This window comes from Pararge aegeria, chromosome 4, assembly GCF_905163445.1.
Source record: "Pararge aegeria chromosome 4, ilParAegt1.1, whole genome shotgun sequence".
Lineage (NCBI taxonomy): Eukaryota > Metazoa > Arthropoda > Insecta > Lepidoptera > Nymphalidae > Pararge > Pararge aegeria.
This window is the reverse complement of record NC_053183.1, coordinates 854,704-875,847: the sequence shown is the minus strand read 5'-3', so window position 1 is coordinate 875,847 and position 21,144 is coordinate 854,704. Positions and strand designations below refer to the sequence as shown.

At 37.1% G+C, this 21,144-nt stretch overlaps 1 protein-coding gene across 3 annotated transcripts in view; it reads left to right on the top strand.

The window, feature by feature from the left end:
• LOC120623324 (protein FAM102A) overlaps window positions 1-21,144 on the top strand; it is a 119,790-nt gene that overhangs the window by 10,320 nt on the left and 88,326 nt on the right. For 2 of the 3 annotated variants that reach the window (XM_039889288.1, XM_039889286.1), the window contains exons 2-3: window positions 15,451-15,536; window positions 18,805-19,210. In XM_039889288.1, the coding sequence (XP_039745222.1) occupies window positions 19,065-19,210 (146 nt within the window). In that variant the 5' untranslated portion in view covers window positions 15,451-15,536; window positions 18,805-19,064. Of the gene's footprint in view, window positions 1-10,109; window positions 10,202-15,450; window positions 15,537-18,804; window positions 19,211-21,144 lie in introns of those variants that run through there. The other variant, XM_039889287.1, reaches the window with a different exon arrangement.

Here is a 21,144-nt window from a genome sequence, read left to right as displayed (position 1 = left end):
CAGAAACATTTAAAATCGATGTGCGATTTTATTGACTATTTTAAGGTTAGGTTACTAAATTGTGTCGTTTGTAAAGTAGGCATGAGTATGTAAAAAACGCGGAAACCGCGGTAGAGACTCGTGAAAAGAATTGACATGATGACCTTGCCATTGTGTTGCGATCGGTGGCAGGCAGACGCTGTGACGCGCCGGTCAAAGTCACTGCCAAGTGCCAACTGCACCTATTCCTTTTTTGTTGTGCAAATTCACGTAACCAAAATAATCCATATGTCATGAAAATTTAACTTAATCATGGACAGCGGATAACCATTTAGTCAGAAATAAGGTCAGGAATTTTGCTAGCTGCAAATAATGCATTGATTTAATAATGGTATAAAAATTCAAAATTAATTTATTTCAAGTAGGCCTAATATAAGCACTCTTGAAGCGTCAAGTATGTCTGTTTGTAGTGACTCTACCACCGGTTTGGAAGGCAGATTCTACCGAGAAGATGCCGACAAGAAAATCAGCAGTTGCTCTTTTTCAACATCGTTTCACAATTTAACAATCTTTGTTGTATCTTGTGTGAGATGAAAGCGGTGCGGCTTGCTTCCAGGCAACCTTAACATTAAGAAATTCATCAATAATAGTATAGTAACCTCGATGTATTAAATTATCATCATCAACATCATCATCATCATCATCATCATCATCATCATCATATAAACCCATTAATAGCCCACTACAGGGCACGGGTCTCCTCTCTCAATGAGAAAGGGTCAAGGTCCACCAAGCTGGGCCAGCAAGTGAATATTGGTGGACGTATAAATAATAATTGTAGGTATATTTGGTTTTAATATAACCTGTATGTTTTAATCAAAACATACAGCTGCAAATGGCTCAATATCAATGCAATAAATAGATTATTATTAACATACAGTGTACTTTTAACCATTAGTAGAATCCTATTACCAGTAATGTCTAGGTAGATAGATGTTTCGAAATCTGTTGTCAAGCGTGAGCATTACCCCTAGCATACATTTTACACGTATCGAAACCATACAACCTCAAACAAGACCAACTACCAAACCAAGGCCTCTAAATAATGTGCATTTTAAGAATTAAATATGAAATGTGTATATGTTGGTAACGGAGGGAAAACATCGTGAGAAAACCTGCATGTCTGAGAGTTCTCAAAGATTTGTGTCGACCAATCCGTTAACCCTTTTCTTTCTAAGCAGAGAATGGTAGTGCTGATGGTGAAACCATACGTTTTCCAGTATAGAACCATAAAGCTCATATTCCAACGTCTTAATTTAAATCCGGTATATTTTGAGTTGGATTTAGGATAAAATGGCTTGTTTTAGAATCACAATTTCAGAACAGATATTATATTTGACTCCATAAACAACTTAAAATCTCCACGGTTAATGGCCAAGACCATTTCGTTTTAGCTATGAGATTTTAAATTTTCTGTGCAGTTTTTTGCAATGAGGCGTCGCTTTAGCTTTTCGTAACCTACGATTGCTAGCGTACTAAAGTTATACTCTCTAGGGGTAAAGGCTTACACGTATACCGTGCCGGTCCCAAACCGCTTGTAACCGCTGCGACGTGACAATTTGTCCTATTGATCGCTCCAGTGGCGTGCGGTGCCAACGTCCTTGCTTTCAATGTGCTTGACAGATCATCAATTTACCGACACTCGCAATTCGAGACACGTTGCTCTAGAACGTTATGTTCGGGACATCACTTTATTCTTTCTGCAATATATTTGCATGAATTTTCACGAGAAGACTATTGAAATGCATTTGACAGGTATTGTATAGGCCCTTACATATTTACATATTTTACGTCAAGTAATGTATTTTGCAAGTATTTCCGTGCCACATTATTAAGTTAGAATTTAATCTGACCACATTATTGTTATATTCTAGTTACTTTGATTTATTGATAGTAAATGTTAATAAATACTTGTTTGTTATGTTCGACATAAGTTTAGTTTGTCAGAGGAGGTAAGGCGTGCTTGCAACGTCAACTATTACCTTAATTGTTTACTTTTAAGTTCGTTTCTATTGGCTAGTTATAATCTGGACATTTCTGGTTCTAAATTTAAGTATATATTCTTTATTCTACACTCATCGCGACGACTACGGCGCGTTACGTAGGCTCTTTCTCCTTTTTGTTATTGCTGTAGAAAAAAACACCTATTAGAATATAGACAATTCTGATTCTAATAAACTGTCAACTGCAGCACTACCCATTGCAACTTCGTTTTGCTAAAAAGTTTATTCCATTGTACAGTGATTTTTAAATACTGTAATATTGCTTCCACTAGAGTTGAAAACTAATTATTTAGAGAGGCTCAGATCTTTGGGGTGGCACGGAGACACATGCTTAGTATCAAGCAGTCAGCGCTCGTACGTGGGGTGCTATTACTCGTTGCAAATAGAGATAGAATGCACGCAACCGTTATACAACGCCGGTCAGCGAAACTAGTTCGGACTGTTTCGGCTGCGAACCGCCGCTGACCCTAATGGTTGACCCCGATTGCTGTAACTGACGTATTTGAATCTCTTGCTTCATTGTTGCTTATTTTGCTTTATTTATATTGTTTAATTGTATGGCGCCGTCTATGTTTTATTCTTATCATTTTTTAAGTTTGTGTCTCTTCTCTTTCTTCTTTTTTTTTATTAAATCAGAAGTAGACGTTGAAGTGAGACGATCTCTCTTAGTACTTTTACTTTTTCAGTTTAAGCTGGATGCACCTTAAAAAAAGCATTGCAGTTCTTAAAACCTCGGTATCGGCCGTTTTAAGAGCAGACTAAGCGAATGCCTCCTTTGGCACAAGTAAAAGGGATACGAATATGTTATCACAGAAAATAATAAAACGGAATATTTTATAGGGATTATTTTCTGTGTTTTGTACAATGAAAGTATATTCTATTCATTCATTCATAGAGAACTGTGAATGGGAATGGGTGATTAGTTTTAAAGATTTTCTAGCAGTTTGAGTTATTATAAAGCTAAGAATAAATTATATAAAAGACACAAGTAAATCCGCCGGGTCCAGTGAGGTATTTGTAAATAATGCAAAGCATTTAAAACCAGCTTAATTAGTAGTATGCGAAGAATCTGTCGTGCTTTAATGACAATCGGCCACTAAGACTTGAAGATTAATAGAAAGAGGGTAATGACTCGTCGGGTTCTTCAAGCCTACACGACGCAGAGGTTTGCAGTCAAATCGCGTGTGTGATCAACGGTGTCAGTGACCTTGCCACTTGCTCTCAACCAATTGTTATCGTTTAGCATTTACAGTCTAGCTCAAAACCGTCTACTTGTCTAAATCTATTTCTGTGAGCATAATATAAATAAAACTGAACTGTCTGTTGGCAATTTCGAAATAACTGCGTCTTCAGGACAGAATATGTTATAATCCAGTGGTTAGAACTTATGCTTTCCTTTGGGGGGACTGAATTCGACCTCGGACCTAACTTTTCGGAATGATGTGTGTTTTAAGCAAATAACTATCACTTGCTTTAACGTTGTAGGAAAATAGAGTGAGGAAATTAAAATTTTATTTGATGCACAGCCAATGTCCATGACATTTTGACATAAATAGGAGTGCATTTTTGATACATTTCAGTCCAATACGGACTCGAAAGATGCAAAAATACCTCCCGGTGTAATAAGTATAGTATTAAATGAAGATTTGTAATCATCATTTTAAGCCTATTCTATACCCCAAAAAAAGAGCAGGTTTACTATCACCTGAAGGACATCGATGCAGAGCTCAGGCTCTCCACGCTTTTAAGGCAGGACTGAATGATAATTATCAGATATTCTGTGGCAATTTAAAGTGCGGTCTAATGTGGACGTTACCGATTTCCCAGTTTTTTTTATGGGTTGTTGTTTCTCCATTGTTTACAGTATTTTAGACTTGTTTGTTACAATCAAAGACTTGAACTATGTAATCGTCACTGAAGATCGTAATATTAGTTGTGATTTGTTTTTTTATGAAATGGGAGTATGTTATTATTGAGATTTGCCATAAGTGTATTTTTTAACTAATGTATATGATGACTATAACTTTCATTAATTTTAAGACTGAAAACCCACGTCATTACGTGGGTTTTTAGTCATAGTATGAAAATGTAACACATAAGAAAATTTAGGTATAACATTTTATACCTAAATTTTCTTATGTGTTACATTTTCATTTAACACTTCACAACGTGTTATCATAATAGCGTGATATAATGTACGATCACAATACAGAAAAATACGATATGCCATTACTTCCTATTATTTCACTTCGTATTATAATAACTCTTTCTGACGTGTTCCACATGGATGCGGCAGTAAATAATATTGAAGTATTTTATAAAGCTACGGGCTGATATCATATCGTTGATATTAATGTCGGTGATAAGATTCGAGTGCTGTTCTAGCATATATCGAGATTCGCAGTCGACCTTGAGTTGATATACGTTATTCTTAACGGATTAAAATATAAAATAAATCGCAAAAGATAGTATTTTTATATTAATAGCGGGCAAACGAGTAGGTGGGTCACCTGATGTTAAGTGATCAACACCAGAAGAGCCACCGAGGCGTTGCCGGTCTTTAAGGAGTTTGTTTATCCGCCCCTTGAATAACCGTAGATTGTAGTTTGGAGGAAACACATCAGATGGGAGATTGTTTCACATTTTGCAAGTGCGCGGTAGAAATCTAGTATTTGGAATAGTAGAAGAATACCAGGCATCCACATGATGAGAGTGGAATTTATTTCTACGGTGTGGTGCGGTCAGGGAACATAGAGGTATCAATGCAAACAACTCTTCAGAGCACTCCTTTATAGAATCGACACACAAAGGGATAACTCCCTTACATCTTTTCGCTCTTATTATAAAAACATAGAAAAAACTAACGGTTCTTATAACTTAAATTCAATAACATACAGTTTTATTTCCCTTAATTAATTGTAATTTTAATTTGAAGGTTAGGGCTTTTTGTTTCGAATCTTATGTGTGGAATAGAAATCACTCAAGTTCGTCATCATGAAATACTTTGGTGTTATAGGATTTTGATTACTTGTAAGCATAGCAATCTTGTCCGTATATGAAAATAGAAATGTTGTCATTCGTATGTTTTATAGGAGGAAATAATATGTTCCTTTTTATTCTATTCCCATTCATTCATGGCATTTGACCTAATCATAGACACTAGTCTCTATGATTTCTAACTCACCATAATTGAGGTCTTTGACGTAGTGTCATCTACATTAAAAATAATAATAAAAGAAATGTATTAGATTGATTGTCTTTAACTCTTGGCGGAATCTTCCCATAATTATTGACCCCATTCTCTGTAACTCTGCGTTTCACTAGTTCTCTAGAATTCCTGATAGCTATTACTGTAATTATTGCTATCTGCTTCTCTAAGGTGAAGTATTCGTTACGTTTCCTCACGTTATATAAGTGTAAATAATTTTTTTCCAACTATAGTTTAGCAAGCTGTTTTTGTACTCGGAAACTATGTAAACCAATATATATTTTAGAAGTCTCCAAATTCATTCATTAAGACGGGTGAGACGATTCCATATGGTTTCGTACGACTATAATTAATTGTAAAAAAAAATTTAACTTCGTTTTTAAAAAGGACTTCACAACGTTTTATGTCGGTTTGCATTCGGGCGACTTTTTTTTATTTTAATTTTGAGCTTTTTTTTTTTTTTTTCAAATTTCAATAATTGTACACCCAGCGTGTATCATTTTTATTATTTCTTTGAAATCATTTTCACGCCGTGTTACAATGTATGTTTTGCATTGCCTGCTTATACGCACAATTTGTTAGTTCCTGTTAACTGTAGGTACTTTAGTGCATTTAATTGTTTGGCCAATTAAAAACATAATTAATTTGCAATGTTATGTATACATGCGTATGTGTTTGTAATCTCTTGTAGTTGAAGGTTGGTTTTGAGTTTTGTGACCTTGCTATTTTTTATAGGTAGGTACATCTCTAGTACATCAATTCACATCAGTTCATTGACACTTCAAATGTATATTGTGGTCGTCTTTTGTGAAAATATCCGTGACACTACTATAACAGGTTTTTTTTACATTTCTTACGGTACTTTGACCGCGTTCAAGTGCATTTATTTGAGACTGTAATTAATCAATGCAATTGTAACGATTTGACAGCGGGTGGATTTGGTTCCATACTAAAATATCGAGACCTAGCATAACATCTGTTCGACGTAGGTACTACATCAAGTACGAAAAAACATTTTCTGCCCAAGTCAATAAACAGAACCTTTATCTACGGCATGGCAATTCGATATAAAATGCCATTCTCCTGCGGATGTACGCCGCACGCGGCGTCCTTTAGTAGCGTAGCGGCACCTTCGACAAAATGTGGCACGGGCCGTGACGACGTTTGACGTGCCGCCTCTAAGCGAATGGACTTTATGTCTCTCCGTAGTGACGCCACCGGTTCAGAAGGCTGATTCTACCGAGAAGAATCCAGCAAGAAACTCAGCAGTTGCTCTTTTGCAACATCAGCATTTTACAATCACTATTATGTCTTTTATTTATTTATTAAGAGCACTAACAACATGCATATTACACTTTTTTAAATATAACACACACACAAGAACATGGGACAGATATGCACGTCAACAGTGGCGTGCACCGGGTTTCTTACCAGGGTGTGCGTACAGCAGGAAAATTGCATAAACTGCAAAAATCTCCTCCTATACGAGTTATGATATTAATTTTAGGGTATGCAGTGCTTTTGTTCATGTATGAAGTGCACGCCACTGCACGTCAATTACAAAGCATTGACAAAGCGTCATGTAAACTTAATTTGACAAAAATCCACTCACCCGTAACTGTTCGGTCTTCTCTATCTATCTATCTTGCGATTATATAAAGTGGTATGCTTCCAAGCAACCTTATTAAAAATCTAATCAATTGTACCTATAATAAGTAACCTCGCTGTAATAAATATGTTTAAACTTTTGCATTGGCTAGGCCCGCAATTACCTTAGGAATCTAATCATCTTCTATACAAGCGCGCTCCATTTTTGCTGCATTAACATTTACCTACAAAAAAATGTTTATGTAGCTCTACCTACTTTAAGTTCAAGTCAATAACGCTTCAATCAACAAGTTACATAATATGTGCACGCAGCCGTAACAATTTTTTTTTTTAATGCTCGCATAAAACACATTTTTTTACAACCAAAACATGAAAGGTGCGATGTGGTCGATGCACTACCAACGTATTACACGTGTCGCAAATCAACTAAGTAAATGTACCACCACTGTACAGTGTACTACATGCACGTCCGTCTGTCGCGCCCGAATTGATGCGACAAATTCTCGTAAAACATCATATACATACTTAATTTAAAAAAAATTGTTCTCGTTTTAATCTGTATAATTTAATCTCCTATGTATTTAATTAGTGTAATTGGTCTTAACCGTACTAATTGAATTAAAATAAATAATTAATAATAAATAAATCAATTTGTATGGTATATTGGTTTTTATATTTATAACAGGTCACAGCTATGTTTTTGCTGTACAGCTGATAGTGAAGTAAGGCGTGCTAATGGCTTTATATTCGCTAAAGACATTATTATTGCAATCAACATGAAAACCGACGAAAAGAAAAACAGATAGGTGCTAGATTCGATATGTGTAGATATGGGGCCGCACGAATAAACGTGAATTAACGTTGCAATAGTTATTGAGTGTTTTGTCACACTCCAATGAGTGTATCTTTCAAATGTCAGAGCGTGAAAACACTGAATTATTTGACGTTATTCCTCATAGTTTTAAGGCCCTCAGAGAAAATGGTCATATTCAATAGCCTATAATAGTTATGTGAGCAAAAGCGCTCATGTAATTTAGCAAAAGCATCGGAAGAAAATCAGCATACCTGAGAGTTTTTTCCGTAATGTTCTCAAAGGCTTGTCGGCCTACTTCTCATTGTGGGAGGAGACCCGTGTCCGGTAGTGATGATGATGATTATAAAGAGGAAACTTTGTTTGCTTGTTTGTTTGTAACCGATACATTTTGAAACTACTGAAGTTATTTTAATAATTCTTCCATCATAAAAAAGCTATTTTATCCCTTAGTAAATATACTTATTTTCAGTAATGATGACATACTTAGTTTGAAATCATATAATTCGTTGCTGGTATTTCAACAATTCTAAGTTTAATGATCAGTCAATAGAAAATGATTATTTTGAGTCAGTCTTTCAATAAACTATTGTACTAAAGACCTCTCCCAAGCGGAGTGTTTGAACATGCTCAGCACGCTATGTAGACGGTTTGGTCATCGCAGTAGTGCAGCAGTTCCCGTTCTCCGTTATATATATATATATAACACAGTAAGCACATGATAGATAGCCGATATGTCTAGTTATAGCCCAATTGTAGCTAAAAATAGATTCAAAAGACGGAGCTGTTTTTGCCGTCGTCAGCGATTGCCATCGTTTTCGGTTGATGACCGGCGCCGGCGCACGAGGCGTGACGGTCACTTGTCGGACGATCTGCTTCGCGGATTTTTGTAAGTGATTTACCCGTGTAATGTACTCGTTTTGTATATTAATTTTTTTGAGGAAACGACTTCCAAAAAAAAGGTTAAGGCGGAGTTTCTCAACTCGTATATGTACACCGATTAGCGGTAGTCTGTGGTTATTGATTAAAGTATTACGTGTATTACGTGTATTCCCTTTTCCGTGTTATGTGCGGTTTGACCGGAAAATTAACAATTCCGTCCAGCCTACACGACAGGCGCGTTAGCGAATGGCTTTCTGTTACTAGAACTAGCCATCAATATTTCACGTGTTCGTAATCCTGCTAGTGTGTTATGAGCCGTACCGCAAGATGTTTAGGTTCAATTCGGCTCGCACTATCATAGTGTAGGTAAATTAAACCTCAGGCGCTCATCATGGTTGCAAGCCAATTTAAACTTATAGCTGCTGTGTTAAAGTAGCTATTGCATTAACAATGGAAACTAGAACCTACCACACTATTGACTATTCTATGACCATGATGCTATTGGAACTTCCATAATGAATTTATTTGGGAGACTTTTGTCTTTGTTTAGATTTTTTTAAATAGTTATAGTCGCCGGACCAAGCAGTTGGCGCACCGTGTGGTAAGTGGAAAACCATTGTTTATAAACAGAGCAACACTTCGCAGGGCATGGGCCCTGTAGCCATCAATGTGAGGTGTTGAGGCACGTGCCTGTAAGTAATAACAGACCGGAACACAGCATTGCAACAATGCTACTTAGCGGCAGAAATAAGCATGGTGATGTACTTCCCATTACGAGCTCTGTCACAAAAAGATCTACTACTGCTAAAACTACTGCTTGTCACTAGTACTTTGATTGCACGTCATGACGAGAGTCTGTGAGAAAGAGGGATGGAATTATCTTTATGGCATACGGTAGAATCATGTTGTAATGAGCTGTTTACAATATATCGAGAGTGCGAGATCATGATTAAATATTTTCTAATAGGTACGTGCAGCGATTAAAGCTTTTTATATTAATCCAGTAAGAATAAATTTACTTGGACTTAGTTTTAAGTTAACGAATATAGTTATTACCATCGTCATCATCATCCTACAGTAATATAAAAAAATTAGGTTTCTTATAAATAATAATAGTACATTTATTATTGTTGGACAAAACAATAACGAATTTTTTGTGTGACTTTATTAGAGCACTGTACTGGAATGCCACTGGAATGGTGTCAACCAGCAATTATACAAGTAGGCAGGAATTATGTTTCACTTTGTCGAGTAATCTTATTGGAGGGAATATGAGAAATGTGCGAGAGAATTTTACAAGAAATATCTCGATATTTCATACAGACGGCTAAGTGGGTAAGGGACGGGGTGTTCGCATCGCTGCTTTATGTAATATCGCAGCCGGTCGTGCGGTCGGCCTCCCACGGCCCCAACACTGCCCCCCATTTAGTGACATGGGGGAGCAGTAAACACCCTCTTGATTTCAATGTATGCTTTCTCGACGAAAGTTGTATCTAATAATACCTGTTTTGTGGACTGAATGATTTACAGGTCCTGAGTTTGGCCATGCGAAATACATAAGTAGACAGTCAAATGGCGCAGTGGGCAGCGACCCAGCATTCCGCGTCCAAGGCCGTGGGTTTGTAGGCCGCACCAGTTGTGGGCAACAATGTGAGTTGAATGCACACGAATGTTTATGTTATGAATGAAAAATAATCGCTGAATGTGTTGCTAAACGAGCAAGAGAGCAGCTGAACCGATTCCGCTAATTATTTTTTTTTAAATACTCCTTGAAGTATGAAGATAGTTCTTACGGAGACAAAAATTTAAAAATTCTAATTGGCTAGACTAAACATGTGACACAGATCGGTGTCAGGCAGCAGCGACACCGGTGCGATCAGTCTAGCCAGTCCCAGTCTAGCTCTTGCCGTACACTATCGTGCAGAACTTTGGATAGATTACAAGAAATTACAATGAAATCTGGAAAATTTAAGTTCGCAGGGTCATCAAGTAGGTACTACAATCAAACTTAGATTAGATTAGCTGAACTTTAAGATTACATTAAGCAGGGTCGTCCGTGTGTATGACTCAATAGTTTTTCCCATATTATCTATCGTCACTGGTATTTCACGCACGTTTTAGCTTACAATAATTCGAAATATGGGTTAAAAAGATCAGATTATCGGCATGAAAAAATGCTTATAATAAATAAAGAGTCTGCTAAATACTGATATATCGTAATTCCAATCTAGATCAACAAGAAAACAATCGCCAAAGATAACATATAGCTATTATAGTTAGATTTTTCGCACGTTTGACCGCCTTCACCACGTTTCCTACACCGCTTGAAGGCTACTCAGGTAAAACTAAACTTAAATGATAAATTGTATGAAAACAATACTTTTAACCTGAAGCCCTAAGGAGTATGTCTTATTTGATTTGGAATTATCAATAACTATGTGATAATTCCAACTATTGATTTACAAAAGATTCCGGGTGGCCGCTATTTAAAAAAAGTGCCAAAGATTTGCTATTCGAAGTCCTTTAAGAGACTAAAAATATTGCCCCGCTATGAGTCAATTGAATTACTATTCACGCAATCAGCACGACATGCTATTTTAAATTGTTATCAGTTTGGCGCCTGTCATGTTGTGTGGTATGCAATAGTGATGGTTTAATAAATAATTAGCAAATCGCTTTTATTATTATTAGCATGTGAAATCTCGTTTAGCATTATACAAATTTATTGTATTTGTGAAATGTGATTGCGTTAATATAACGCTTTTTTAGTGCGTGTCTGGCCCTATACAGCCGCAAGCTTAATAAAATAAATCGCTTCACTTTTCGGCTTACGCTTTTATTTTACATTTTAATACTAAATTATATTCTATTTTTTTTGTGCATACTAACATTACAATAGCAAAGCAATAGCAATTGACATGCTAAGATGCAAAAATTCGCAAGCAACTTAAAGTAAAATAAAATGTAATTAATTGCCATCGCTAGTATGGAAGTGTTTGTGTGTTTATCGTTGCCATGGCGCCAACTGGCACCGCCCGCTCCCTGGATATGTACATACATGATAAAGGGCTGACTCAACTCCCCGCACTCATTCGTAATTACCACGCATTTTTCTACGACTGTGCGTAGGTACTGTGTAGCACCCTTTGTTCGAGATACCACACCACGCGAGCCTCGATGCTTTATATTTCGTATAACGAAACACGTGAGAATAAAATTAGACTCTCGATAACCTTTTTTTTGTTACCAATTCCCGCGATTTTGATTTTGTTAAGTACTTTTTCTTAATAAATTCAATAATATTTTATAGTTAGTCAAAATAGTCCCCATGCTGCGTCCCCAATGCAAAAAACGGCAGTCGGTTATCGAGGCTTATTTTATTCTCACGTGTTTTGTTATACGAAATATAAACCAATATAAAGAAATAATCATAATCCGTTACTATGGACATGCATATATATATATATATATATATATATATATATTATTGTGTAAGATTAGCTTAGTTGGTGGCTTCCAACTTTTTTTTTACTGCACTACAAGTTACCATTTGGCTGCAATAATTCCTGGTGGTCAGAGACGATGCAGTCTAAAATATGTATGGTAGCGGGATTACCTGTTGCAACTTGCAGTTATATTAAACCCATTCCGTAGTCGATTTCTAAAAAGGTGCGATTCATGAGCTATTTCAATAGTCCTTTTTAAATAAATAATTTGCGAGTTCAAGGTTATGAGTCATTTCAAGGAGATTAAAAAGCCTTATTTCGACTTCATTAAGAGGTAAAATAGGTGGCTCTTTAATATCCGAACTAATATTAACAAAGTGAAATTGTGTTTGTTTATTCGTTTGCTTGTTCCTTCCATCACCATAGTCCATTTTCCCGTGCTTTGGCAGATGGACACGTTTATTATGTCCCCCCCTGTGAGGGGATAAATTTTTTGTCTCCTGCCTTTGCTAGCCCTGCTGGTGAACACACAGTTCCAATGGATTTGCCGGATGCAGGTGAAGGGACTGTTTAAGATATGTTTACTTGTGTACCCACTATTTTGGAAATCATTATTATTTGTATTAATAAAAATCTCGCGGGTAGGTATACCGTTGGTTCCTGGGATAAAAGTAGCCTTTGGTACTCTCAGTCATTTAACTAACTCTATGCTCAAAATAAAGTCTATTGGCGGTTTAGTCGGGTGCGAAGTAAGGACAAACAAACAAAGAAAATTTGGCTTTTATAATAGTTGGATCATAAATAGTACAAAGGTAGGAACCCTAAGCGGCACCGTTTTAACCTTCTAACCTATCAGACGGATTTTCCAACGATTTCCTTAAAACTTCCAAGGTGAAACAACTCTGCTTTTGGCCCCGGGCCAACATTTCAGAGTATACTGGATACACTATCCGGGGCGTATATTTGCTGTTTTATATCAGATGCGTATAGGTATTCAGCATTGGACTAGAAAAGCCTTTTGAGACTTTACTATTACTATAGAAATACATATATTATTACAACTTCTTGCCTATTTAATTTGATTATTTGCTTAACATATTTTTCGAGTCCAAAATTTTTAATCTATTTTCGACTGGCATCCTTGTAAGGTACGGGTAGGGCATTGTACGCATTCGGTATTTGCGAGATACTTATATTAACCACGTAAAAATATACTTAGATTTTATCGACAATCCAGGTGCAGTGGTCTTGTGATTGAGAGGTAGCGGGTTCGATACCCGGCAAGGGCATTTTTGGAATTAACATTTCCAGAATATTAGCTCTAGCTCTGGTTAGTTATCACCCTAACGGCCAAGACGTGCCGCCAAGTGGTTCAGATTTCCAATACGATGCGCAATGGCGTGCATAGAGGCGTGCACAGGGTATGCAGACGCTATAAAAGGAAGAAATCTCCAGTACGAGTTATAAATACTTAGGGGTAGGCTTTTTATAACTCTGACAATGTCTATCCTTAAGTTTTTATAACTCGTAGTGGAGATTGTCTTCATTTTATATTATCTGAATACCCTGTGCATACCCTCTATGCACGAGTTGATGCGGTACGATAGGGGCTTATTAAATGGCTGCCATAACCCTTCCCAACAGGTCAGCCGGCAACCATTTTACCACTGGATTGCAATCGCACTCTAGTGGAATGAAAAAAATTCTCAATTTGTCATACTGTAGTAATCTACCGAACGCCGCGCATAATTCAGATTCGCTGTAAATCAAGAACATGCTTATTTTTCATCAAAAGGAAATAAAAATGTCGAGGGCAAAATTAACATACACATGTATCGCATTCCGATTAACATTTATCCAACTCTACTTATTGTTGGTACTTAACTCCATATTTTTTCGAAGGGTTCTCGTGATTACGAAAAAAAAAAAACAGTCGTGCGAATAAAGCATTCACGAAATTCTATTTTAGGTATAAGCTTTAAGCTAAGTACGATATTCGATGCCACGCCACACGTCTGTCAATGACAAATGACTGTCGTGGCGCAGTCTCGTGGCATCGGTACACGTGGCGTGTCGACAACGACACTTCAACCAGCAACAACCTTCGATAGCTCTTAATCCCTCTTTCCTAAGGCACAAAACGCAAGGGGTCCAAGTCTGCTTTTGCAATTCCATCTAACAATATCATTATAGTACTAATAAAAGAAAATTAAAACGAATTAAGTTTATTTGTAATAAACAGTGCATGCTATTTTATTAAATAATTGAATGTGAAAGTACTTACTGCAACCGTGCGAAAAGTAAACAACTTGAATATGCACGTAGATACAGGCATGTGTATCATCAATACCTTTCTGTGTTCTTCAAGCATAAGGCTGGAAGGTGTCATAAAATGAACACCTTATACCGGCTATATATAAAAAAGTGAGGGCAGGCAGTGCTTTTGCGAAATGCACGCTGTACGTGCGCACATAATATATCGTTTAACTTGATTGCTCGAGTAGGTACTTAGGATGTTACTACACAAAGGAATAAGCAATAGTGTTCATCAAAAGTGTTTGATATATGTTCTTAACATTAAGCAATTCATAAGTAACGTGAAGATTACCCTCTAAAACAATGGTAATTACTCGGTAAAATAAAATGAGCGTGCTCAGGCCGCCTGTAACGAGTGGATGCGCTTGCGCAAGTGGGGAGCACGCGAAGGTCGCTCTCAATGATATAATGGCGGCGATTACTCGCCTGCAGCAGATTTTACTCTCCCAATGCAAACTTAATTGCATCCTTTTCGCCTTCTGTTATGCAAATGAACTAGACGGAGCTAGGTTATCATTATTACCTCATACTCGTATGGTACTGCTCACTCTGAGAGATGGCTGTAATTTTTCGTAATGAACCGATTTGGCTGAAATATGTTACAGAGATAGATTATAGTCTGATTATTTTTATCCCGGGAAATAAGAGAGTTCCCGCGAGAATAAAAACGTAGTCGCGGGTATCAGCTAGTAATTTCATAAGTCCTGATTGGCTTCTATGGCGTATAATGATGTATTTACGTATATACATATATATATACAAACTCGCACGCACGCACACACAGACACAGACACACACATACACACAGACACAGACACACACATACACACAGACACATACACACAGACACAGACACACACATACACACAGACATACACGCACGCACACACGCACGCACACACACACACATACATACATACATACATACATACATACATACATACATACAAACATACGTTTTGTCATTTAATTTGGTAAGAATTAACCTAAATCCGCCTCTATGTCGAGATATTTTGTCATCTAAACTCTTGGACTATAATTACTGAACATTACCTCAGTTACTTAGCGTGTAATATTAAGTAGTAGTAAATGTTAATTCTAGGTAATAGTAGTGTAACATATTCCTGTTTGTTGCAGATTACGTGAGCAGTAAGACTGATGACATGGTCTTCCGTAGTGGGCGAGGACGTTTCTAGAAATCTTCCAGTTCTGCTCATTTTAAAGTTAGTACTTTTTAACCTACGCCGAACATGACTTGGTGTGAACGTTTTTATGAAAAATTAGCAATTGATAAAAAAAGGATTAAGAAAAGTGGTAAGGTGTGCTTGTGTGTCTCTAGGTGTGTGAAAGTTAGTAGGTTAGTGGTTTTTTGGTTCGTGTGATAATGTAATCGTCGAAGCCCGCCTACCGGCTTCGAAGCTGCGTGGAGGTTAGCTTAATCTCTAGATTACTCTCTCGTATTTTAGAGAAGGTTTGTGCGCAGGCCACGGGAGAATGCTTACACGTAGACCTTTGCGTTTTGTGTTTTGTAATGCTTTCACATTTTGGCTGTAAGTTTATACCTCAGTTACACCAAGCAATGGTAGGTCTTCCTCGTCGTCGTCAATAGCATCGGGGCAGCGTTGATGTTAGCTTAATCTCTAGATTACTCTCTCATATTGGAGAGAAGGTCTGTGCCGGTAGAATGCTTACGTACGTCCTTAAAAAATCTTTAATTATTTGCGTTTTGATTTTTGTAATGCTTTTACATTTTAGTTATAATTTAATACCTTAGCTGCACGAAGCAATGGTTGGTCTCCGTCGTTGTCGTCAATAACCTATAAAAGTAATCACCACGCTGGGTAGACGGATCTCTCAGTTTTGTCTTCGTTGTCGATTTATTTATTAAATTTTTTAATTTTTTAGTAATGCTAGACGGCCGATTGGCACATAGACCTTGCTTTCTGAGTCCAAGGCCATGGGTTCGATTCCCACTACCTACTGGAAAATGTTTGTGTGATGAACATGAATTTGTAACAGTGTTTGTGTGTTTTTCGGTCTATTATAAGTAATATTCTTCAGTCATCTTAGCACCCATAAAACAAGCTACTTCCGGGCTACGCTTACTTTGAGGCTCGATGACGATGTGTGTATTGTCGTAGTAGATTATTATTATTTTGCTATTTGATGAATAACATTCGTAGCGTACCTAACGTTATAAAACCTTTATAAACCGGTTATCTTAGACAAAATTAGTTTTCGAATCGCACTGGAGGACAAATTATCAACAGTCTGCTGTGCATGAATAAAAAAAAACCTTGAATTTTAAGGTCGACTTGAATCATCATTAACTAAAACGTGTACCTGAGTACCTAATGATTGCTATCAAGCTGTCACGTGATATTTATATATCCGGTATTAAAAGGAACCTGTTCAAAAGTACTCATTCACTGCCAGATAGGGTTCAGATAACGCTAAGTAACGTTTACGTCGTCATATTACTCGTATATCATACCTCCATCAGATATGATAAGATATCGATTGTAGAAACCCTAACGTTTCTTCTTAACTTCATGTCCTTTGGTAGGTTGCTTGGTAGATTTCGCTTTTAAGCGATAAGGCCGCCTATTGTACCTTTATTTTCTTTCTTTCAATTGTGTTTTTTATTGCTTTGTATATGGTGTACTAATAAATAATAAATAAATAAATAATAATAAAGTGGGGCTAGATGGCGATGTGTGTATTGTCGTAGTATATTTATCTATCTATCTTAATATATATATTTCTTGTGTGCGTGAGTATGTCACTGAACTCCTCCTAAACGGCTGGACCGATTTAAATGAATTTTTTGGTATGCATTTGGGTAGGTTGGTGGCACCTTGGATGGTTTAGATTCACAAAACAGCCCGACAGATGGCGCTGGGGTCCGCTAGTATATATATAAAAATGAATCCCTATATCACTTGGTCACGCCATCACGCGTGAACGGCTAGACCGAGTTCACTATTTTTTTTTGTTGTGTTTGTTATAGTCAGGAGAAGGTTCTTATGACAGAAAAAATTTAAAAACTTGCGCGAAAAATTAGAAAATTTAAGAATCCTTATTTAAGAAAACTTAACTAGCGTATAATATTATTTCTAATCTAACCTTAGCGCTTTGGACAATATAAACTTTTTTATGTAACATTATGATATTTGACATAGAATTGACCTTTGTGGGGTTGAGTATACGCTTATATAACATGATTCCTGAGGTAATTCTGGACTTACCAATGCATTCATTTAAAAAATGTGTAAATACACCTCTAATATTGCGAGGGTACTACACATTTGATGAATTTCTTAATGACAGCTATCTATCTATGTATACTTATAAAAAAACTGTAACTGGACGATTTCTGGACACTTATTATATTTTGAAAATTTTGACCGGGGGATGCTTTATAAGCGATACTGAGTCCAAAATAGATTTTTATTTTAATTTTGTCTGTTTCTCTGTCTGCCTGTCTTGTCTGTCCGGGCATCACGTGAAAAGTACTGAACGGATTTAAATAAAATTTGGTAAAGTGGTAGCTAATGTATCGGGTCAACATATAGGATACTTTTTATCCCGATAAACCATAAGTTTACCTGGAAATGGGATAAAAGTTTTTATCAATTTTACTTCATAGCTCCGTTAAATTTGAACCGATTTTAAAAATTCTTTTTTTTTTGAAAGCTTATACTATGAAGCATGCATTGTCTTATTTTTAGAAGATCTGTTAAACATTGTCGGAGATAAAGGAAATCACTAACAAATAACAGCAAGTCTCAAGGCATTTGGGACAAAGATCTTGGGAATGCATGCGTACCATCCTACTTAAAAATGCGAAAGTTCGTGAGGATGGATGTATGTATGCCAACTATAATAATGACAACTTACTAACTCAGTATACATCCTAAAATAATAGTAGGTACATAGCTCGGGTGATTATTATGTTAGTATCAGATCTATTCTAGCTTCTCGATTGACTCATACGCGGAAGAAGTCGCGAGGGTCCGCTAGTTTATTATATATTGGATGAAGTATAACCGCCAAGGCAAGGCGAGGGTTACCAATAGGTTTTTTTAACTTTTTGTTCGCTTACCTAATTTAAATAAATAGCCCCAAAGTAAGCATAGCTTGTGGTATAGGATCTAAGATGACTGATGAATATTTTTTTATGAATAATACACATAAATACTTATAATTTACAGATAAACACCCAGACTGATTAACATTAATGTTCATTACAAGCATTTCTCAGTTGTGGGAATCGAACACACGGTCTAGGACTCAGAAAGCAGGGCCGCTAACCACTGCGCCAATCGGCCGTCAGTTTAAGAATAATATATCAAGTCTCAATAAAGGAATGTACTAATATCCGTATATCGCGCGATAAAATGCGGACAAAGAACGAAACCCAACTGGTTACATATTAATAAAGCAATTAAGTATTATCTTAATGTGTACATGCATCAATTTCCTTCGCAGGCTAACGACTCCAGCCGATATGCGCCCGCTCCGTGGCCCCGCTCGTCTGCGCCGAAACAACGCCGATGCCTCGCTAATCGCTCCACCGCTTTACTTATCTACGTAGGAGATAAAGATATATTAGTGTGTTTTATATTCATTCGTCCATGTGAAGTGAAGTGAAGTGCAAGTGATTCGTGCGAGTGCCAAACCGGTCGGAACCAGTCAGTGCCGGTTGTCGAGTTCCAGTAGTGGAGTGCCGGGCCCGATGTTGTCGGATCATGGCGTTCATGATGAAGAAAAAGCGATACAAGTTCGAAGTGCAGTGCTGCTTGGAGGAGCTCACCGAGGTGCCGTTCGTGTCCGCAGTGCTGTTCGCGAAGGTCCGCCTGCTCGACGGGGGGAACTTCCAGGTGCATTCTAGCAGGTCAGTGTTTATCTCTTATCTACAAAAACTCCACTCCACCTTTAACTCTCGTTTTAGCTTTAAGTGTCAAGTTTGACGGTCGAATGGCGCAATGGGCAGCGACCCTGCTTTATGAGTCCCAAGCCTCTGGGTTCGATTCCCACTACTCGAAAATGTTTGTGTGATGAACATGAACGTTTTTCAGTGTCTGGGTGTTCATCTGTATATTGTAGTCTTTATGAACATTAATCATAAAAATATTAATCAGTCATCTTAGTACCCATAACACAAGCTACGCTTACGTTGGGGCTAGATGGCGATGTTTGTATTGTTGAAGTGTTTAGAAAAAAAAGTGCAAACACTAAAGGTTGTTTTTTTAAAACGAAGACAAGTAAGCGCTGTGATCCAGTCGATATAGCATTTAATTTAAAAGTAATGCGGTTCATTAAAACGCATGAAATCATTTTACAACATGGCATCGTACCGGAAAGTTAAAGTAGGTACTCCTCCGTACAAGCATAATTTTTTTATGGCACGTACTGGAGAAAGATTACTACATTATCTACTATAATATAATGGTCGAAAACATCAAACATTTAGGTGCATCGCTGCTAGTAAGTGACTTAAGTAAATAATCGTCAACAACATCAATGCCTTTAATAGTTCACTGCTGGACTAAAGGCCTCTCCCAAAGGGGGGGTTCGCCCATAATCACCACAGGGCATACGGTGGTGATCGCAGTTTATGTTAGTAGTAGAACAGGACGCCCCCTCTCTGTTATATTCCCTAACTCGAATAAATATCAATATGTACTTATAAAAGCCAGAAAACGAACCCAAGTTCCCCACCAAAAAGCAATAACAACCACTGAATGGTCATGAAAAAAAATTCACAGGCAATAGACATTTTTGCACATTGTGGTACCATGAACCAATTATTTTACGATATATCAGATGAGCGTTTTCTTATCATGACATACTCGACCCTCGTTTAATCTGTGAGCCATAAATCATACGAGCTTACCCCTACGACGCGACGACGGGCTTCAGAAATCTCGCGTCCAGACATAGCGTTTTTGTGGAAAAGGATTTTATGTCTCGAAAAACACCAAAGCGTAAAGTAGATATTACATGAAACTTCTTTGATTTCGAATATGGAGACATGGTTTTATATAAGTCAATACTATAAGCGTTTTCCGAAAAAACAAAGGTAAAGAATGTGGAATAAAAACTAAAGGGGGTTAAAATCGCGGGCAACGGGAATATGAAATACTAGCTGCTGTCCGCGTTCTTCGTCAGCGTTATTAAGGTTTTTTCCAAATCCCGTAGGCAACGTTTATTTTCCTGAGGTAGAACGTAGCCTATGTTACTCTCAGTCTTTCCAATGAACTCAACGCCAAAAACAAGCTGATTGGTTGCTAAGTTAAGGCGTGAAGGAGGATAAACAGACCGACAGACTTTCCCATTTATAATATTACTAGCTGTTGCCCGCGACGTCGTCTGCGTTTGTTTTTTGATGACGTGAAATTAAATTTAGTTGAGGTTCTAAAAAAAATTTAAGTATTCAGTATCGTTAAGCCTTAAATGAGGGGTTTGCTGCTATCCGCTGAGGAGTTCTGTCCTCTATCTCCAACCACAGTTGGGAACACAAAATTAAACACATATGTATACCTCTATAGTACAAAAATAATTATTTAAATGGGTTATAATTTGTCGGAGCTATGGTGTTATATCGTCAAACACTCATCCCCTCTCCCAAAGGAACCTAGCTAAACGTCGGTATAAAAAATATCCTATATTACTTCTAACACTTCCCAGAATATGTCTACAAAGTTTTATGAGGATCGGTTAAGTAGTTTTTGCGTGAAAGCGTAACAAACAAACTTACATTGACCTTTATAATATTATATATAATATAAATAGGGATAATTCTGTTGTTCAGAAAGGACAGAATAT